The sequence below is a fragment of the Ochotona curzoniae genome, unplaced genomic scaffold, assembly GCF_017591425.1.
Source record: "Ochotona curzoniae isolate NIBS_2020 unplaced genomic scaffold, NIBS_Ocur_1.0 scaffold_2453, whole genome shotgun sequence".
In the NCBI taxonomy this organism is placed as follows: domain Eukaryota; kingdom Metazoa; phylum Chordata; class Mammalia; order Lagomorpha; family Ochotonidae; genus Ochotona; species Ochotona curzoniae.
Genome location: NW_024467094.1, coordinates 10,898,095 through 10,919,359, shown reverse-complemented (window position 1 = coordinate 10,919,359; position 21,265 = coordinate 10,898,095). Strand labels below are relative to the sequence as shown.

The 21,265-nt window shown below is 44.2% G+C and overlaps 1 protein-coding gene and 1 non-coding gene across 2 annotated transcripts in view; one reads left to right on the top strand and one right to left on the bottom strand.

The window, feature by feature from the left end:
* The window catches only part of METTL16 (methyltransferase like 16), a 53,712-nt gene extending 35,158 nt beyond the window's left edge, over positions 1–18,554 (bottom strand). Inside the window, exons 1-3 of the mRNA XM_041000576.1 lie at positions 18,436–18,554; positions 12,361–12,488; positions 369–568 (exon numbers count right to left, since the gene is read on the bottom strand). Coding sequence (XP_040856510.1) covers positions 369–568; positions 12,361–12,488 — 328 coding nt within the window. The 5' untranslated portion in view covers positions 18,436–18,554. The remainder of the gene's footprint in view (positions 1–368; positions 569–12,360; positions 12,489–18,435) is intronic.
* A 1,666-nt stretch (positions 18,555–20,220) lies between these two features.
* On the top strand, positions 20,221–20,325 carry LOC121170544. Its single transcript, XR_005885976.1, has one exon. It is a non-coding gene; the product is annotated as a U6 spliceosomal RNA (small nuclear RNA).
* The last annotated feature ends 940 nt before the right edge of the window (positions 20,326–21,265 follow it).

The window sequence follows — 21,265 nt, the reverse complement described above, 5'->3', positions numbered from 1 at the left end:
AGCTCACATAATCTTTTATTACATGGCCATCACATCAAAAATAAAACAACTGAAGTAGTGTACTATGATCAAATAACCCGGAGCAAAGACAATGCCCCGGAGACCAAGACATCACTGTGGCCATCCAGAAAGCTACGTCAACAAGAGCCTCACTTGAGGTGGCACTGTAATGATGCCCTTGCTCTGTTTGGAGTGGACACCCCCTAGCCCCAGGAGAGAAACAAATGGCAGAGGGCGCAGGTGCTGCCAACTAGACTTAACAACCGCTGGAGGCATTCCTCACAACAAATACCCAGCAGAAGACCAAGGAGCTTACACAGAAGCTGTACACATGTCCAACTAAAAAAAAAAAATCTTAAATTCTATACCGATGTCAATCCCTCTGCGCAGAGTGCTTCTGTCAGAGTCCTGGTGACCAATCAGATCTTCTACCCAGTGAATGTAGTTGAGCCGCAAGGGAACTGTGGGAATGAGTCTCTCCACTGGAATATCAATAGAAAGTCCAAAATCTTCCCTTAGGAGAGTACAGGTCAGTGCTCGCACTGCTTCAGGGTCTTTAAAATTAAGACTGAAAGGTAGAAGAAGAAACATGGATTAGTGAGAGTCACTAGGCTGCATGAGCCCGAGGGCGGTCACGCGATACCCAATGCATGTTTGAATTTTCTGGAGTGATCACCCAGCATCACACGGAGCACTTGGCACAGTGGCACAAACACAGCAGTGGCACAGTCACAGCATACGGAAGGCAACACAATCTTCCACCTACAGCACTGCATTACCCACATACCGAGCAGAGACTGAATGATTCCATTCAAATTCCCATCGGATTATCCTCTCGCTTAGCTAGCTAGGTGACTGTGGACAAGTGAACTGAGCTTATGTCACAGTGCTGGTGCCAGTTAATCACAAAGCACAGTGTCTGGTATATAGTAATTATTTCCCAAATGCTGGTTTATTTTTGTTTTTGTTAATGTTACCATTAACAACAATTGACACTAGAATTCTTCAAAGATCATACCTAAAAAGAAGTATAAAAATATTCAATAATAAGAACAGAATCAGAACTTGAAAAAAAAAAAACCTTCTTAGAGATCAAATTTAAAATGTATGAACTTACAAACTATACAATTCACCTGCAGGGATGTACGTGAACACGTCCTGGTACATCACCATCACAACCCAGTTTGAGATCACTCCCATTCCCTTCCATTCCCAAGCTTCAGTAACCACTGTGTGTACTAACACTGTAGATGAGCCTTTTCAGGACATTTCATATCACTAATCACATGACATGTGGTCTCTGCAGTTTGGATTCTCTGAAACTTAGTACAATGTTTTTGAGGTTCGTCTATGTTGCAGCATGTATCAGTGCTTCATTCCTTTTTATATCTAAGCAACTAGTCCAAGCGTGGATGACCCCAGGCTTGTTTATTCATTCACCAGCTCATACATACTTGGACTGCTCGCACTTTTGGCTACTATGTATAAGGCCGTTATGAACACTAATACACAAGCCTTTCTATGGACACGTTTTCATCTCTTTAGAAACTCACTGAGGAATTGATCATGGAAATGCTCAGGTTTTACTACTTCGATGTTAAAATTCTGGTAAGCTAGGCCTGGAGTGGCAGCCTAGTGGTTAAAGTCTTCACCTTGCATGTGCCAAGATCCCATGTGGGTTCTGGTTCATGTCCCATTGGCCCCACTTCCCATCCAGCTCCCTGCTTGTGGCCTGAGAAAGCAGTCAAGGATGGCCCAAAGCCTTGGGATCCTGCACCTGTGTGGGAGACCTGGAGAAAGCTCCTGGCTTCTGGCTTTGGATTGGCTCAGCTCCAGCCATCGTGGCCACCTGGGAAGCAAAACAGAGGATGGAAGATCTTCCTCTCTGTCTCTTCCTTTCTGTCTATCTAACTTTCCAATAAAAATAAAAATAAAATCTTTAAAAGCAAAATTCTGCTAAGCTGAAAATCTTAGAAAAGAAAACTGAGGCAGGTATCTGACCCAGTAGTTAAGACGTCACTCGGGCTGCTCATATACCACATCACAGTGCTTGGGGTGAAGCTGTGCCTCCATTCCCAGTTTGTTAACGCACATCCTGAGAAGCAATGGATGACAGCTTTAGATGGCTGGGTTCCTGTCACCCATGTGGGAGACCAGGATTGACTTCAAGCCTTCTGACTTTGTTCTGCCCCCACCCCAGCTATCATAGACACTTGGTGAACCAACCAGTGACTAGAAGTTCTGTGTCTCTTAGCCTAAGTCTTTCAAATATACAGAGACAGAGAACTTACATATAAACATATGTGTGTGTAAACATGACATATATATATAAAGAGAGAGCCAACACACTTCATTCATAAACAGATGAGAAGAAAGAATGGAAAGTCAATAGATGGCACTATGAAAGACAGCAAGGGCTTTGAAACCTCTGCTTAGGATTCTGATCTTACATCGTATGGTCTGACAGCTGGTCATTTTCAAATCACTCCTAACCTATTTCATCATGTCTGTTCCTTTCCTGGTTATCAAAAGCCCAAACATTTGAAAGCTTCAATAACCATCTATGCTTGCGTGCCAGACAGAAGAGTGATGTATCCCTCCAGCTACCGTGAACACTCAGGTTGGGACCACTGATCCAAGCTCCTTCCATCACCCACAAGAAAGAAGAATAACTTTTAAAAGTAATTGACTTTACACTTAGCTAGAGATTGGTGATCTTTTAAAGAATAGCTTTCACAGAACAGTGGAAGGTAACTGTATTAAATATATGATAGCGATAAAAAGTCTCATTAAGATATAGTTAACCCATTTAAAGGAATATTAAGTCTATTCTTAGACACAGAAGTAGACAGATATTAATTTGTCACTAGTGGGGGCAGATGAAAGCGAGTTAACCCATGGGCACGCAACCACGAACACGTTTCTGCTTCACTCAACTGCACAGCAACTGCCTCAATCAATTCTCACTTTTTAAAAAAAGGTAAAAAGCTCACACTTCCTTTGTGTTACTTTCTCAATTAAAAGCAGTACAAACTCAATGAAAAGGTATGAAAGCTGTGAAAACCTACAGCTTTTCAATCTTACAAAAGTATTGTATTTTATTCAAGTGGAATGAGTCAAGTGCATGAAGATGGGCCAATTCTATCTCCCACGATGATGCAGGAATGAGAATCAATTTTCACACATGGAAAGCTCACACCCACACACAACAAGCATTCAAATGCATTCACATGCACTCTCCTACAGCGACCTAATCCGCTGCTGGGTTTCATTACTAAATACACAAAAGGAAAATATCCCAGGATCCTGCTTATGTTCAAAGCCGTAAAAATCTCAAATGTAAAATTTCAGAAAAGGCCTACTAAAGAGATGTAATAACTTGTGTAACTTATAATTTTGAGAAACAGTATATCTAACAGAAGGACATATCAGCATAATCATTGCCTTACACTTTTTGAATGTTATTTCATTTATTTCTTGTTTTCAATTGGAAAGGCAGATATACAGAGTGGAGGAGAGACAGAGATCTTCTGTCTGCTGATTTACTTCCCATGTAACAGCCACAGCCAGAGCTGAGCTGATCCAAAGCCAGGAGCCAGGAATCAGAGCTTCTTCCAGGTCTCACAAGGTCTTGGTCCATCCTCTACTACTTTCCCAGGCTATAAGCAGGGAACTGGACAGAAGTGGCAAAGTCAGAACACGAACCTGGGCCCCCATATGGGATCCCGGTGGATTCAAGCCAAGGATTTAGCCACCAGGTTACTGTGCTGAGCCCTGAATGTGAAGAAATGTGAAAAGGGCCCAGGTTGGTATCCTAGTGGCTCAAGTCCTCACCTTGGGGTTTATGAGCCCCAGGGGTGGAGGATTCAGCGGGGCCCAGTCCTGGGGCCCATCTACTAGGTAGGCCCTGTTGTAAAAGCATAATATGGCAGCACATTTGGTGCTGTAGCAGAAGAAGGAGAAGAGAACAAACACCCCAAACGATGACAGCAAAAATTCTTGGTGAATGGAGCCAACAGACATTGGGAGGGTGACATCATCCCTGGATCAGTGAAATTGGCAGCATTCCAGAACTATCCAAACCACTTGGACAGAACCCTTGGAATATGTACACATTAAGACTCTGGGTTGATATGAGTTAGCGGTTCCTCATTCCTGGGTACTGGGATGTGTGGAAAGTCTTGAGTGGTTTCCCCCTTTGTCTCTCCCCTTCCTCCAGGAGCAACAAGAAGAAATTGTAAATTTGGAAGCAATGAGTACACCCAATTTTCCCTAAACCTCGACCCTTCCCATCCTGATCTACCATGTAATCATTATTAAAAAAAATAAAATTTATAAAATAGAAAAATGAAAAGATAAAGAAATAAACTTAAAAAAGAAATGTGAAAATCAGAGGTTAAAAACTCATATATTTACAGGGAATAGTTATTTATAGTAGAACAGGGCATTTCTCAAAATGGCAATTCTCAACAAGACGCCCACACCCGACTATAAATCAGCACATTCACGAAAGGCCTGTCACCAAAGCAATGTCAGCAGAGCCAGACGCGCGGCACGAAGGCCTTATGTCACAGCAGCACCAGCTTGTGGCTGAGCAGCCAGTTCGATGAGCACACCTTTAAGAGAATGATGCCAGTGACTCATGACCATCGCTCAAGTTCTAGGCAAATAATGGGGAGAAAGTTTGTTAGCACACTTTCTTCAGGTCTCTCAAACAAAATTTGCAATCTGTATTTTCTTAAGAAACATCTCAACTCTTAAGTTTTACGCTGGCATTAAACAGTAACGCGGGGCTGACCCACTACTGTAACTAATAGAATTACAAGGTGGCACACTCACTATTCCACACTTACAAAAGGTGAAATACAAAAAGTGCTTTAGTTTGCGTCTTATTTTGTTTAACTGCATTACATTCGAAACTTACAAGAAATTGCAGTACTGGTATGTATATACTCATGCAGGGAATATTTATTGCAATCTAAGTGCCAGGCATTGTGTAAAATGCTAGAAACACTGTAGTAAGCTAAAATAAACCTGAAGCTTCCCTTCATGTACCTACTAGTCTCGCAGAGGATAACAACTGAGCCAAGAACCACTTGAATACATATAAAACCGCAAACTGTGATAACATGGTTTCAAAGTGCTACAAAACCTATGTAGCCTGGAAAAACATCTGTGCAGAGATAACTGAGCAAAGAATTGAGAAAAAGAAAAAATTAGCCAGGACAGGACTGGGGCAGGAAACAGTCCTACAGAATGACAACAGCAGACTTACAGGCAGCAGAACTCCTAGGACATCCAGGGCGCTGAGAGATGGCTGCTGGGTGACCAAGGCACAGGGCAAGGGAAGAGAGCACGGCTCACGCAGAGCGTGGAGAGCACACAGAGCACCGATTCTGCAGAGTCTCACAATTAGGGGGCTCATTAGAATTCTGTCATTCAATCTGGGTCTTTTCTGAAAGTAAAAGCTCTTAATAATCAATCATGCCATAATTATAATCCATGTTAAGGACTTACATCTGGCATGGAATAAAAAATGGATCAAAGCAGAATTAAGTGTCAATTAAGGAGTTACTGCTGGGGCCTGTGTGTGGTACACAAGCACCCCATGTGAGCACTGGGCAAGTCAAGCCTGTTCCATTTCCAATCCAGCTCTCTTGCTCATGTGCCTGGGAGAGCAGTGAAAGATGGCCCAAAGACTTGGGTCCTTGCCACCGTGTGGCAGACCTGGATAGAACTCCTGGGCCCTGACCCAGTCCTGGCGTTCAGGTCATTTAGGGACTGAACCAGCAGGTGGAAGAATGCTTGCTTTTTCTGTAACTTTCAAACAAACAAACAAACAAATCTCAAAAGCAATCACATTGTTGCTACATTAAAAGGATAGATAATGCTGGTTTGATGGTAAAGATGGGGGAAAATGAAAAGAACTAAAAGCTAATTTGGAGGGAATTATTGTGGGGTTTGCTGATGGACCAATATGGAGACAAGGGAAGATGTGTCACATACTTGTCTCCTAAGGTCCAACAGGATAGACAATGTCACCTGAAGCTGGCAACTCTTGCAGAGAAGCTGTTTTCAGGAGAAACGGAAAGCTGGGCTGCATTTGACACATCCAAATGGAAACTTGGAGTGCAGTGACCTCTAGGTATGGTATCCAAGATAAAGGCTTACATCAATGTGTGAGTGATTTACAAACAAGTGACAGACTGGCACAGATAAGAGTGGTTAAAGAGGAAAAACAAAGAGAACTTAGAGGACTCAGCCCTCAAGAATCCTGTGGAAGTCGCATACACAATCATCACAGGGAAGCTCAGATAGAGTAACAAGGAAAAGTAGAAACCTACGGTGCAGATGGAAGCAGGCAAGAGGGGTGCATGAGGCATCAACCAAGGTCCACTGAGGGGCAGGACAGCCACATTTTGTGAGGGCGTGCCCGAGTTCGAATCCTGGCTCTGCTTCCAGTTTCAGCTTCCTGTTACTGTGCACCCTGGAAGGTAGCAGGTGCCTGGCTCAAGTCCTTGGATCCCTGGGAAATGCAGATTGGGTTCTCAGCTCCTAGTTTTGGCCTGGTTCACCTCTAGCTGTTACAGGTGTTGGGGTGTGTGTGTGTGTGTGTGTGTGTGTGTGTGTGTGTGTGTGTACCAGCAGATGAAAAATCTCTGTCTCTCCTGTCCCCTTGAGTTTTAAAAATTTATATAAGTAAATAAAATTTTTAAAGAATAAACCATCCTAAGATCATTAATTATGGTGACCTTAAAGTGGGTTGCTAAAGAGGTGAAAAGAGAGACAGGGCAGTAGAACTGAAAGAGAAATTTTACTAATCTTTACATCGAAAACTGAACAGGTTTAAAGTCAACTGAAAGTCACAAAAGGGGATAATGTGGTGGCATAAAGAGTTAATCCCCCACCTGTAGTGCAGGCACCCTATATGGGCACCGTTTTGAGTGCCAGCTACTACACTTCCAATCCCGTTCCCTGCAGTGTAAGGCAGTGGAGGATAGCCCAAGTGCTTGGGTCCCTGCACTGACATAAAAAACACAGAATAAACTTTTGGTTCTTAACTTCAAAGCAGCCCAGTTCTAGAGGTCATAGCCATTTGGGGAGTGAATCAGCAGATGGACAATATCTCACTCTGCCTACCCTTCTCTCTATGTAATTCACCTTTCTAATAAAAATAAATTAAAAAAAAAAAAGCTGGATAAGTCATTTATTTAAAAAGTCAACAGAGCACCTGGGACCATGGCATAGAAGCTAAAGTCCTCGCCTTGAACGCGCCAGGATCCCGTATGGGTGCCAGTTCTAGTCTGGGCAGCCCCGCTTCCCAGCCAGCTCCCTGTTTATGGCCTGGGAAAGCAGTCGAGGACAGCCCAAAACCTTGGGTTCCTGCACCCACGTGGGAGAACTGGAAGAAGTTCCTGGTTCCTGGCTTCGGAACGGCACAGCATTGGCCACTGTGGTCACTTGGGGAGTGAATCATCGGACAGAGGATCTTCCTCCCTCCCTCTCTCTTTCTCTCTCTCTCCTCTCTGTATATCTCTGACTTTGCAATAAAAATAAATCTTTAAAAAGAAAAGTCAACAGAAAATCACAAAAGATCATAAAATAATACCATGTCCAGAATAAGAAAATCCATACAGCTGAAAATAATGAATGCCCACCAGAGGCTGGGGCGGAGGGGTATGTCATGACTGCTAGGATACAGACTTCTTGAGGTGATAAAGACATGAATGAATTAAACACTGGTGAGGCTTGCACAATCCAACTGATGGTACACCGAAAATGGCAAATTTTGTGGTATGTGAATTCTATATAAATTTTTAAAAAAATTAACTGGGAAGAAAAGGTAGTCAATTATACATTTAAGACAAAGATCACTACAATGTGCTTAACTCCAGAGAGAAAGGCAGGAGGCCCAAAGGTTAGCTGGAGTCTTTAACTGAACGATAATTAGTATTACTTTCCAATAGAACCAAAACCAAAACCCATCATCTTTCTAAAGGACCTAAAACACCATCTATACTGTCAGGCTCTCTCTCTTCTAAGCCAGGTAACAAAAGGGTAAGAGATAGAGCGCCACGTCTGTCCTCCATCAGCCCGTGGGGAGCAAGAACGCAAGTGGGTACGAGAGGCCAAGCGCCCGAGTCATGGAGCACATGGCAGGAGAACAAGAGAGCTAGTCCCTTCCCAATGTGTGTTTCACAAGCTAGCTGGAAAACAAAAATTTCAGGAATACTTCAGGGGCAGACAAAGCCCCTGGTGCTTTCTCCACCAGCCCATACTTATGTATTATTGTGCTTAAGAATCTTAATCACCAAAAAGTAGATGGTACCAAGCAGAAAGCTAGTTTAATTAAAGAAAATAAACTGAAAATAACTGTAGGTTTTTTAGACTTTTTTTATTCTGAATGTTCTTTTTCACTTCTAAGAAAATGCAGACAGCAATCTGGGTAGTAAGCAACCCTTTTGTAGGACAGAGTCTAGCCATTCGCCTTCACTAGCTAAGTATCTAGGTCACCTCAGCACCCTGGGGCATTGAGAGATCCTCAGCACAGGCAAGAAATTTTTCTTTCTCATTTCCAAGCTCACGGGACATCCAGCAACTAAAATTAGATCTTACACGGAAATTTGCAACATTCATTCTATCAGTCTTCAATACTTGCTTAACAGATTCAGTTTCACAAAACAGCGTATGGTCAACAGACTCATGTCTGATTTCCTCAGAATGACTTCTGCTATTGAAGAATGCAGTATCACAACTACTGCACATGGACTTGGGAAGGATAAATGTCCATAATCCATGGTTGAAATCACAATTATCCTGGCACTGCAGAAATTGAACCTGATGTAACAAGCAAGATGAATGCTTCCTAGCCTTTCTCCACCCTTAGTTTCCAGTCATTAGATCACCACTGAGGTGCTAAAAATGGTAGTCACCCAGATAGACAGAAGCATTGCAAGGCTGGGTCTTGGGCTTAAAAACACATCAGTTAAGTATCACACTCTATTCAAGTTCAACTGTCAGAGCTCAAGTAAATTGCAGGCTGTCCCTGTGGAGCTGATATCTGTGAAAAAGCACAAACTGAAATCTAACTGCAGTGGTCAGATACAATTATAACACAGCAGTGACAGGTGCAGGAAAGAAAAACAGAAGGGGATGGGGGAAGCAGGGCGTGTAAGAGACGGAAGTCATAACCTGTGAGTCCTGTCATTTATACGAGGCTTCATAACAAATACAAGTGTCTATAATGTGTTAGTCACTATATTAATCAGCTTTGGATTACTGTAATGAAGTATCTGGGGCAAGCTAACTGTATAAAGGAAAGAGGTTTGTTTGGACCCAGGGTTCTGAAGGTAGATCTAGGGGCCTCATCTGGTGGTATTCTTGCTGGCAGACCCAAGGTGGCACATGGCGGTCTCATGGAGCAAGAGACAGGCATGCCAGTGTTGTATCTCTTTGTCTATAAGTGTCAAACTTCAAATCACGGGGACGCCACATCATCCATCTACTCCAATCTAGTTACTTTCCAAAAGCCTCACTTTTAAACACCATAATGTGATTAACTCTCCATCCTCTTAGTCCAATTAACTTAAGATGTCATAGGCTGAGCTCAAGGCCAAATACTGCCACCACAGCATGTGCCATTTATAGGCATTCCTGCCACCCTTCACCACAACCTCCAAAGTATGCCCTCCTACCCCAAGCCACCTTTCTTGGGGGAAGACCCAATCTCAGCAAAGTTAAGAAAGTGCCCTAGAATCCTGTGTGAGGAAAAGGCAGCCTCCATACAAGCACTGAGGGTAGCTGAGTTGGAAGCCCGCCTCTCTCTACAACATCCTCTGTGACCTGGTCAGGCACAGCACAGTAACTGCTCAGCAAACACGTGACACTCGACCCCATCTCAAGTTTCATGTTTCTTCTGATATTCCTTTTCCATCATCAGTGTTTCTCTTTGGGTGCTTCTTTCATACAAATCGCAGAATTAAATTAAAAGCCATTTATGGAAACAAAGAACATTCTACAAGGCACACAGGAAGGAGGAGGGTGTATGAGAAGCCAGGTCATGCACTCTATACAGAATGTGTCTGTTTTCTCATTACAGGCCTCTTTTAGACACACCACACAGCCCTCTACAAAATGCTCAGGTTGCCCCATCTCTAAGACAAACTGGAAGTTATTCCTCCCTTACTTTTACCTACAAAGTAACATTTTTTAAAGATGCTGCATATTTGTAACTTCATGGCATTGTAAATTTCTGTCTTTCTTCCTGTTGTTGATTTTGTATGGTGGCTTTTCATTTAAGGGGATGTATAGTAACTGTGTAATGGAGACTATCATATCCAGATGTGAGGATACAATGCAATATGCATCTCTACTTCCAGACAGATGGACTCCCAATGAAACTGTTAATTATATGTTGACAATAGGATGCTGGACTCTGCCATTGTCCAGGCCCACAATGATGGACATATGACTGTTTATGAAGAACCATACTATAATAATATAGGGGAATTCACTGGCAGGGATTTGGAGATAGGGATGGGAAACCCAGGGCCTATGGAACTGTATCATAAAATAATAACAATAATAATAATAAAAAAGAAGTAAAACAAAAGTTATGCATTTGACAAGCAGAGATACAGGATATACAGACGTGGTAAGGCTGCAGGACACGGGAGGCAGGAGCACAGGACAAACCAGCAAGCAGAGAGGGAGGGCAGGCCAAACTCTGCTTCAACAACAAACTCTCTCCAGGCAATTATTTTGCAGGGGCAAGCCCCCAGTGACCCAAAGACCTCCCACTGGGTGGCTTAGAAGAAATAATAAGATTAAGTCTCTACTCTAATTCAGTCACAAAATACTTCGGGGACATCCCAGACTATTACTCAAACCTAACAGATGGCATTCTTACTTGGGAGTCAGACTGCAAAGCGTATCTGCAACGAAAAAATGCAGCATGGTCAAAATTACACGAAAAAATTCCTCCAGTTACTCAACACTGTGGTATCTTCACATTCTAAAACAAAAGGAATTGGAGCTTTTAAAGAAAGATCTACCTGTCAATTTTTTTGCCCCCCTCTAGGAACTTTACTGCTGAGTACAGTAACAGATACGAATCAGCCCACACTTGAAGGTACCCATTTGAAAGGGATCAGTATGTACCTAAAGTGTCCAAAACCACTCCAGGTCAGACAACTGGGCGGGGGGGGGGGGTCGGGGGGGGTCCTATTCCTGTCTCTATACATACTAGTATTGAACTACTCTAATTCAATTATTTAAATATCTGGAAAAATTTAGTCTTACACTTTTCAACCACTTTTTTTTTTAAAGATTTATTTTTATTATTTTTTTATTGGAAAGGCGGATATACAGAGAGGAGAGACAGAGAGGAAGATCTTCCATCCGATGATTCACTCCCCAAGTGAGCGCAATGGTCGATGCTATGCCGATCCGAAGCCTGGAGTTTCATCTGGCTCTCCTACATGGCTCAGAGGATAACCTAAGTACCTGGGTTATCCTCCACTGCTTTCCCAAACACATCAGCAGAAGCTAGATCACAAGTGGAACAGGGCCAGCACAATGGCGTGGCACGCTAATGTTGTGCTGCCGGCATCCCTTAAGGATGTCAATTCCTGTCCCGGCTGCTCTACTTCCCACTCAGCTCCCTGCTTGGGGCCTAGAAAAGCAGCAAAGCATGGTCCAAAGCCTTGGAATACTATGCCCATGTGGGAGACCTGGAGGAAATTTCTGGTCCCTGGCTTCAGATTGGCTCAGCTTCACCTGTTGCATCCACTTGGGGAGTGAACCAGCGGGCAGATCTTTCTCTCTCTCCTTTTCTCTGTAAATCTGCCTTTCCAAAAAAAATAAATAAAACTTAAATCCTCTCTCTCTTTTTACGATTCATTGATTTGAAAGGCAGAATGACAAAGAGGGAAAGGCAGCTGCAAAGACGTGGATCTTCCATCAGCTGGGTTACTTCCCTAACGCCTGCAAAAGCCAAGGCTGAAAACAGGAGCTCCATCCTGATCTCCCAGGTGAGTGGCATGGACCCAAGTACTTGAGCCACCACCTGCTGTCTTCCCAGGCATATCTAAAGGAAGCTGGGTCTCCAATAAGATGTCGGTGTTATAAGTGGCAGCCCTACTTGCTGTACCACAGTGCCAGTCCCCCAACCCCACATTTGACAGATGAAAAAGTTGAGATCCTGACAGGTTAAGCGATTTGTCTTCAAACCTATGGGAAATGTAATGGGATGTCTACTGTTAGCATTCTATCAGTTCACAGAGTACTTTCCACTAAATGGTGTCCATTAAGACGGCAATAGAATGAGACAGCATCAGTAAGTTTTCATCTGTTACCTACCTCACTCTTCCATTCAGATTTATTTGAACATGTTGCTTAAAATCAGGATATTTGGATGCCAGATATGCAAAGTCAGGAGGTTTGTCCTTGTATCTATTTCTTGCATGCATTGATTTACTCAGAGCCATCTTTTAAAAAAAAAGAAAGAAAAGAAAAGAAAAGAAATCAGCATATTTAATTTAAAAAAAAGTGAATGGGGAAAAGCTATGGATGCCAAGTCAACAATTACAGCCAATACACCTTTGCCAATCAAGTGAGAATGTAAAAATCAGATAAAAAAAATGTACACGGTCAGCAAGCAGGAAAATGCCAATCAAAACCACAAGACATCACCTCACTTATATTACAGTGGCCATTACCAACAAAAAGCAAAACTGATTTTAAAAAAGACAATGAGTACTCAGAACGATATGAAGAAAGCGCACACTGGTGGGGTATGAATGGGGTAGCTGCTGCACATTTGCCAGTTCTTTAACAACCTAAATACATAAATCTGTGAGCCAGCAATACCATTCCTAGGTACATTCAGAATCATTCCAAAGTCGGGATGGGAACACACACTTACACACCAATGTCCATAACAGCAATACTCACACAACAACAATGGAAGGATCAGCCACCCATGTAATGAAGCATAGCCCTAAAAACAATACAACTTAGGCCAGGTGCAGTAGCCTAGTGGCTACAGCCCTCGCTCTGTGCGCACTGGGATCCCATATGGGCGCTGGTTCTAATCCCAGTGGTCCAGCATTCCATCCAGCTCCCTGCTTGTGGTTTGGGAAAGCAGCTGAGGACAGCCCAAAGCCTTGGGATCCTGCACCCACATGGGAGACCAAGAAGCTCATGACTCTTGGCTTCAGATCTGCTCAGCTCTGGCCATTCCAGTCACTTAGAGAGTGAATCAACGGACAGAAGATCTTCCTCTCTGTCTCTCCTCCTTTCTGTGTATCCGACTTTACAATAAAAATAAATAAACCTTTAAAAAAAAAAAAAAAGAGGGGCCCAGCGGCATGGCCTAGCAGCTAAAGTTCTCGACTTGAACACCCCGGGATCCCATATGGGCGCCGGTTTTAATCCCAGCAGCTCCACTTCCCTTCCAGCTCCCTGCTTGTGGCCTGGGAAAGCAGTCCAGGACGGCCTAAGGCTTTGGGACCCTGCACCCGCGTGGGAGACCCGGAGAAAGTTCCTGGCTCCTGGCTTTGGATTGGCATAGCATCAGCTGTTGCGCTCACCTGTCTCTCCTCCTCTCTGTATATCTGACTTTCCAATGAATAAATAAGTCTTTAAAAAAAAAAAAAAGAAAGAAAGAAACTCTGACACATGCTATTCGAGACGAACCTTGGAAACATTACACTAAGGGAAATAAACCAAACACAAAAGGGCAAACGCTGTATGACTCAAGTTCATATATATATAGATGGTAGATGGGGAAATGAATGGAGGTGTCCAAGAGCTGGGTGAAGGCAGAATGCAAATTAAGGTGCCACGTCACGTATACAGCGGTTCAGCTGATAACTCTCCAACAGTGACACTGAACAATAAATTTTAAAATGGTTAAAATGGTAAATCTTTTTTTCTTAAGATTTATTTTTTTAAAAAAAGATTTATTTTTATTATTTTTTCATTGGAAAGGCGGATATACAGAGAGGAGAGACAAAGATCTTCCATCCACTGGTTCACTCCTCAAGTGGCTGTAATGACCAGAGCTTGAGCTGATCCGAAGCCAAGAGATAGGAGCTTCTTCTGGATCTTCCACACGGGTGCAGGATCCCAAGGCTTTGGGCCATCCTCAACTGCTTTCCCAGGCCACAAGCAGAGCTGGATGGGAAGTGGGGCTGCTGGGATACAATCCAGCACCCATATGGGATCCCGGGTGCGCATGGCAAGGACTTTAGCTGCTAGGCTACTGCAGTGGGTCTGAAATGGCAACTTTTATAAGTTTTATTCTACTATAATAATAAATGTATATAACACAGGATGAATGCTTTCTAAATCAATGGAAGAAAATTGGAAAAAAAAAAAAAAAGAAAGAAAGGAAAGGAAAGAAAAGAAACTTTGCTGTCAGAGCACTGATGCAGAGACTATAGCCCAGACCAGCATGCTTCCCTGCCAGTTGTCACAGTGGCCCCACAGAGACTGAACATTTACAGGTATCCTACAGTCACTGCAGTGTGAAAACAAATCTATTCAAACTTCTTTATGTCAGTCTTATCATTCCTAGCTGGGTAGCTGAACCAAAATGCAAACTTTTTTTTTTACACAAAAAAGAAAAATGCTAATACATTTATATCAACAAATAAAAAATGGAAGAAAAATCACTGTAGTGATTTGGTAAACCTTCTAGGCAGCTGATCATTTTTTCCCTCTTTTAAAAACATTTTTAAAATCAACATATAAAAATTGTACATATTCATTGGATAATACAATGTTTTCATTCATGTACCCCCTGTATAATGTTCACATCAGGTTAGGAAGGCTCTCCTCAACAATTTACGATTTCTTTGTAGTAAAAACATTTGAACCTTTCTTCTGAACTTTTTTTTGATTTTTTTTTTTTTATTTGAAAGGCAGAGTCACAGAGACTGGGAGATACACACACACACACACACACACACACAATCATCCACAAGCTGCTGGTGACTCCCCCACATGGTCACGATGGCCAGGGCTGCTGGGAACCTGGAACTCCATCCAGGCTGCCCTTGTGGGTGGCGGGGGTCACGCTCCACCTCTTTCCCAGGTGCCTCAGCAGGCACTGGGAGGGCACTGGCTTCCACATGGAATGCTGGCATCACAGAAGGAGGCTTGACTCTCAGGGCCACAAACCACAACAGTTTTTTTGAAGCTCAGTATCTGCCTCTGGATGGTAAGTGATTTTTATTTTCTTCTTTACATTATCATACGTGCTGACATTTTTACAGCCAAGTATTCATTGAAACAATATTGTGTTAAGTAACAAAGTTCAGGACTAATTCAATCTCTTTCCATTTTATTTTTTTTAATGTATTAATTTTTTGAAAGGCAAATTGAGAGAGACCTTCCATCCTCTGCTGAGTCCCAAATGGCCACAACAGTCAGTGCTAGGCCCTATTACAAAGTCTCCTAGTACCTCTCCTTTGCAAACTCTGTTCGAAATGTGATTTTACATAGTAATAAAATCTATTATGCCTGAATTTCAGGAACCCCCCACCCCTGCTTTTTGGGACAATTTTCTACAGAGGAAATCACGCCTGCTTTAACAAAGAATTGTGTTCACTTCAGACCTCCCCAAATCATACACCCAGCCGCCTACCATTTTTCTCACTTGTATGGTTTAAAAGTAATTCATTTACAGCATGTCGAAAATTAAACTGTTTCAACTCCCCCAGATGGTTCCTTTCCCAATTGCCCCTATCCCACCGAATGGCACCGTTGTTGCTCCTGTAGTGTACAAACCAGAAATCTTCAGTATTTCCTGTTTCTACCATTGCAAAAACACTGTGCCCTGAATATTCTCTATCTTCTCACTAGCTCTTAAACAGATTAAACTTTCCATCCTTTACCATTTTACCTTCCCCATTCAGATCATTATTACCTCATTATGATCACTTTCTCAAAATTACTCAGAAAGTCTCTAATAATTCTTAGTAGCTACTCTGCCCCCATGATACATTTTTCAACCAGCAATCTCTTTCCCCCTCCTCCCTCCCTCCCTCCCAATGCAAATTTGAGCATTCCCTGGTGAAATCCCTTCAGGAGATTCTGAAGCTATCAGGCTAATAAAGTCTGGGATCACTAACATGCATGCTCTAGGTTTGCCTAGCCCTCCAACCTTGTTTGTCACTACTCCCCCATGTGCACCAGGCTCCAGACATGCTGGCCTTTTTCATTTCCTCTGCTGCTTGGTGGTCGGCTCTGCCACCTGCTGCTGTTTTAAGACTCTCCTCACACTCCCAGCAGCTCTTTCCACTCAGGATAGCCCATTAGCCCTTCAACAGCACCCTGAGAGTTGGTTTCTCAGTGGCCACACATCCAATCCCATGCTGTGTGCTTTTCCTTCAGAGATGTTCTGTTGGCTATTATGTGTACAATTAGCTAACATGTGAGTGAGGCATTTAAAATGTTTCGAGGGTGTCTCAGCACCATGGCTCAGTAGCTAAGTATTCCACCTCCAAGTCTCGGCTACTCCACCTCCTTCCCAGTTCCCTGCTTGTGGACTGGGAAAGCAGTAGAGAGCAAAGCCCAAAGCCTTGGGACCCTGCACCCCTGTGGGAGACCCGGAAGAAGTTCCTGGATCCTGGCTTCGGATCAGCATAGCATCGGCCGTTGAGCTCACTTGGGTAGTGAATCATCGAATGGAAGATCTTCCTCTTTGTCTCTCCTCCTCTCTGTATCTGTATATCTCACTTTCCAATAAATAAATAAATCTTTAAAAAAAAAAAGATTCTAAAGCTGGTTAAGCTGCCACCTGCAACGCAGGTACGCCATCTGGCACTTCCAATCCAGTTCCCTGTTACGGGCGCTGGTACTTGGACTCCTGAACACACTACAGACTCAGAAGAAAATCATGGTCCTTGGTTTCAGTCTGGCCCTGCTCTGGCCTTTGCACCCATTTGTGGAGTAAACCAGCAGATACAAGATTCTCTCTCTATGCCACTCAAATAAATAAGCCTTATTGGAAGATTTACAGGAAGGAGAGAGAAAGATCTTCCATCCACTGATTCCCTCCCCACATGGCCACAATGGCCAGAGCCGAGCTGATCTGAAGTTAGGAGCCAGGAGCTTCTTCTGGGTCTCCCATGTGCAAGGTCACAAGGACTTGGCCATCCTCTATCGCTTTTCCTGGCAAGGAGCAGGATGGGAAGTGAAGCAGCTGGAACACAAACTGGTGCTCATATGGGCTGTTGGCACTTGGAGAAGGAATTAATCAGTGAACCAATGGGCAGGCCCACAAATAAACAAATTTTGACTACACAGCTGTGTCATTTTACATATACTATGACACTCTGAACATACACGAACAAACTGAATCGCAGATAAGGCAAATTTAACTCATTTCCTACACTAGTTAACTTTCTGGTCAGAACCAATAATGAATCAAGCCATTGCCTTGCTCACTAACTTCCCAATATGATCAGTCCTTAGCTCAATATATTTGAGTTCTCCAGAGTGTCAGCTCTTCAGCTCTATCTCCCCACTTGGCTTCAGCCACACCTACTTGTCCTGCTTCATGCTGCCATCACCACAGTGGCTTCCTTGCTGTTTCCAAGTCCGGCACACTCAGGCATTCTACGTTCTGCACCTGTTGCTCGGTATGCAAAGTCTCCTCTCTCCCTGCACCAATAGTTTTATCTTCCCCTTGTTCAGGTCTTTGGGTCCAATACCCATGTCTCAATGATGACCCATTTAAAAAGTAATCTTTCCAGCTTAAGTCTTTTCACTCAACTTACTCATCAGACATTGCATATATTTTGTGTATTTCCTGTCCAACAAGAAAAAGAAAGAGAAAGGGAAAATAAAAGAAAATAGAAGAAAAGCAGGCTGGGACTCCTCCTGGGTTACCTGAGTCAGTCCGAAAATCTAAAGTAGTGCAAACCCTTTAGAACCACGCTTCCATTTTCTTTGATTTTTCTCATCTCTACACTTCCTCGACTCTGACTCTTGACCCATCATCTTCAACCACCACCATTCCTCTTAACACAGAAGTCAGCAAGATAACCTAAATTTCACTTTCTGAACTTCGATTTCCTAATGCACAGATCTCTCCCAGTGCAACCCCAACTCCTTTTCACTTTTTATCCTCCTCCTAAACCCGACTTTCCCGTGGTGCCGCCCCTGCCAGCTGTCCCACTCTCCCACTCCTTCCTCACCCATATCCCACCCCGCTCGTCTCCCTGCCTTTTTCGGATGCGTGCACACCTCGCAGTCCCTGGGGTCTCTCCTCCTTCAGCCGTGGTCTCCCTTAAATCGCCAACCCCTCCGAACACTACCGCCCCATACACACACACTCCACGCGCAAATATCCACCGCATATTTCCCTCACCGGCCCCGGACCCGTCAATGAAGAACATGCCTGTGAGGTGCTAAGTGACCCACCTCTGACGCTGGTGTTCCCGTCAGACACTCCGGGTCCGAGCTGGGCCTGCACGACCTCCCAGGAACTTAAACCACCCGCAGCGAGCAGCGCTCGCAAACGCAGAGGCAACGCTCCCAGCGCGCCGCCATCTTGTCAGGCAATCAAAGCCTATGATTGGACAAACCCCTCTCGCGACACCTGCGGTCGAGCCTGAAGAAGCAGGAGGCGGTCGCGCGAGACCTGGAGTTTCCAGGCCCCGGCGGCAGGCAGGCGGGGGCGTGGTCGCGGGAAGGACTGGTCCAGCGCGGGAGGCTAGAGGAGAAATTTCTTTCTTTCTTTCTTTCTTTCTTTCTTTCTTTCTTTCTTTCTTTCTTTCTTTCTTTCTTTCTTTCTTTTTGTTTGAAGGTCGGTTTCTGGGCTGTACTCCAGAGGTCCTGAACCATCATCTCCGGAGCTGGTCGGGGAATATATGAAGAAAAAAGACTTTGGGGTTTGGTGGCAGGTGATGGGCGCGGACTCAGCCACAGGTTTGTCCTCCTTGGAAGTCACCTTCATTCATGACAAACCCGCAAGGGGCGGCCAGAGGGAGAACGGAGGACTGGCAATCCCGGGTCGCTGATTCGAGGTCTCACGTTGAGGTGACACAAGCTATATACCTCGAACTTCCTTCCATTAAAATAATAGTAAGCTAGTAATATGAAAAGCTCTGGGAGCTAGTGTGAGGGACGGAGATGAATTCTATGTGAAATTGAGTGTACCAGTAGTTGCCCATATGAGTCTTCATATGTATTGTACGATATCCAGTCCCAAAGGATGACATTAAACAGCAGTCATCTCAGAGCAGTTGCTCTGAGATCTGAGATCTAGGCGGGGGTTGACCCTGCTGTCCTGCTGTCCCTGCACATCTTGTATGCAGGAGGGACTGTGTCCCCTCTCCCTCCAGTTTGGAAGTCTCTGCCTCCCTGCTTGATTTCTATAGCAGGGCAACTCAAGTTCCTGCCTGTTACTTCAGCCATCCCCAAAGGGAAAAGGAAAAAGCTGCTGGGCTTTGCTAGGGCTGCTGCTTTGCTGTAGAGCTGCCATTGTCACCACACTCTGAATTAGGGGCCAGCCCCGGGGTTAAGAGCAAGGAACTATGCCAGGGTACCTGCAATATTGGAAGATAACGTAACACCACAGAAGGTCTTCTGTCTTGGAGCCGGCATTGTGGCACAGTGATTGTTGGTTTGAATCCTCTCTGCTGCACTTCCAATCCAGCTTTCTGCTCATCTGTCTGAGAAGGCAGAGGAAGTTGACCCATGTAAGAGACCCAGGTGGAGTTCCTGGCTCTGTGCTGTGGGCCTGGCCTAGCCTCAGCCACCACAGCCTTTGGGAAAATGAACCAGCAGATGGAAGATTTCTCTATCACTGCTTTTCACATAAATAAATAAAATTTAAAATAAAAGGTTTTCTTTTTCTCTCCTCCTCTTTGTATATCTGACTTTCCAATAAAAATAAATAGATAAAAGAAAAAGGTTTTCTATTTGTAGTTGGTAGTGCTATAGGTACTATTTTTTGAAAAATTTTTGAAAAATTTAGTGCTTGCTTCTGAAAATGCTACCAAACAACATGCTAGTTGGAGTTGTTGCTGTAGACCCCTCCCAAACCAGTCCATTCAACTGATATGTAGAAAACCAGTTACAGATGTGGAGTGTGCAAGAAAGTAGGTATTTATTGCAAAGCACAGCAGGAATCAGGCACCTGTGGTTTCATTCCCAGGATCCACATGGAGTTAGGGGTAGAGGTTCTTGCAGATTGAGATTGGGGTGCTCACTTTGGCAGCATATATACTAAAATTGGAACGATACAGAGAAGATTAGCATGGCACCTGTGCAAGGATGAGATCGGGTTGAGAAGTGAATGATCAGCTGGCATCTAAGTTCATGGTTGGTCAGTGGTGCTGGCTCGCCGTCTTTCCAATAAATAAAAATTTAAAAACCTTAGGGCCAGCATTGTGGTGTAGCCCATAAAAGCCTCCAGCTGTAATGCTAGCATCCCATTTGGTTTGTGTCCCTTAAAACTGCCCCTTGGATTTCAGGGCTTATAGGCACTCTGTTCCACTACAGCCTCCTGGACCATGTGTCTCCAGGTTCCTACTCCCTCTGACCTCTGTTCTTCCTGCCTCCATCTGCTGCTAAAGTCTGAAGTGCTTCAGTCCCCTGACCCTTTAATTCAGTTCCTGTGTCCTCCAGGCTTGCCCACACCCTCTCCCCCATCCCTGTACCAGTAACTGGCATCTTCCCTTGGCCTTAGAGGTGGGCAGCACTGCTCCAAGACAGGCAGGTGCAACTTGGCTAGTCTCTGGCTTTCTGAGGTAGGAGACCAAGGGGAACAGGCTGGATGGCCAGGAACCAGGAGCCAACACACAGCAAGGCCTAAAACTACCTGAACGTTTGGAATCATGTTCAATGTCCCTGCCACTGCCCCTGAAATCCTCCCACCCTCTCTTCCTGGGTGTGCTCAGCATGCTTTTCACTTTGTGGGCAGAGAGTGGCATCCGCTGGTTAAGGTTAGCCCTGGTAAGCCAATGCTGCTGTTCAATGGTTGATCTCAGTGTTTACTCTAACAGGTGGGCCTGGGGTTTTACAAGCATTGGTTCCTCTAATCTTCACGACTTCTGGAGAATTTAGCTACTGCTGTTGACTCATTCTAATGAAGAGAAGACTAAGATCAAGGGTGATTTCATAGCTCAGCAGGAGATCTTGCAGCCAGCAGTGGAACCAGCACTCTGGACTGACTGACCCAGCTTATTGGCTTACCCCTCTGGTGCCCTCTGCAGAACTGGCCTCCAGGGACTCACCTCCATGCTCC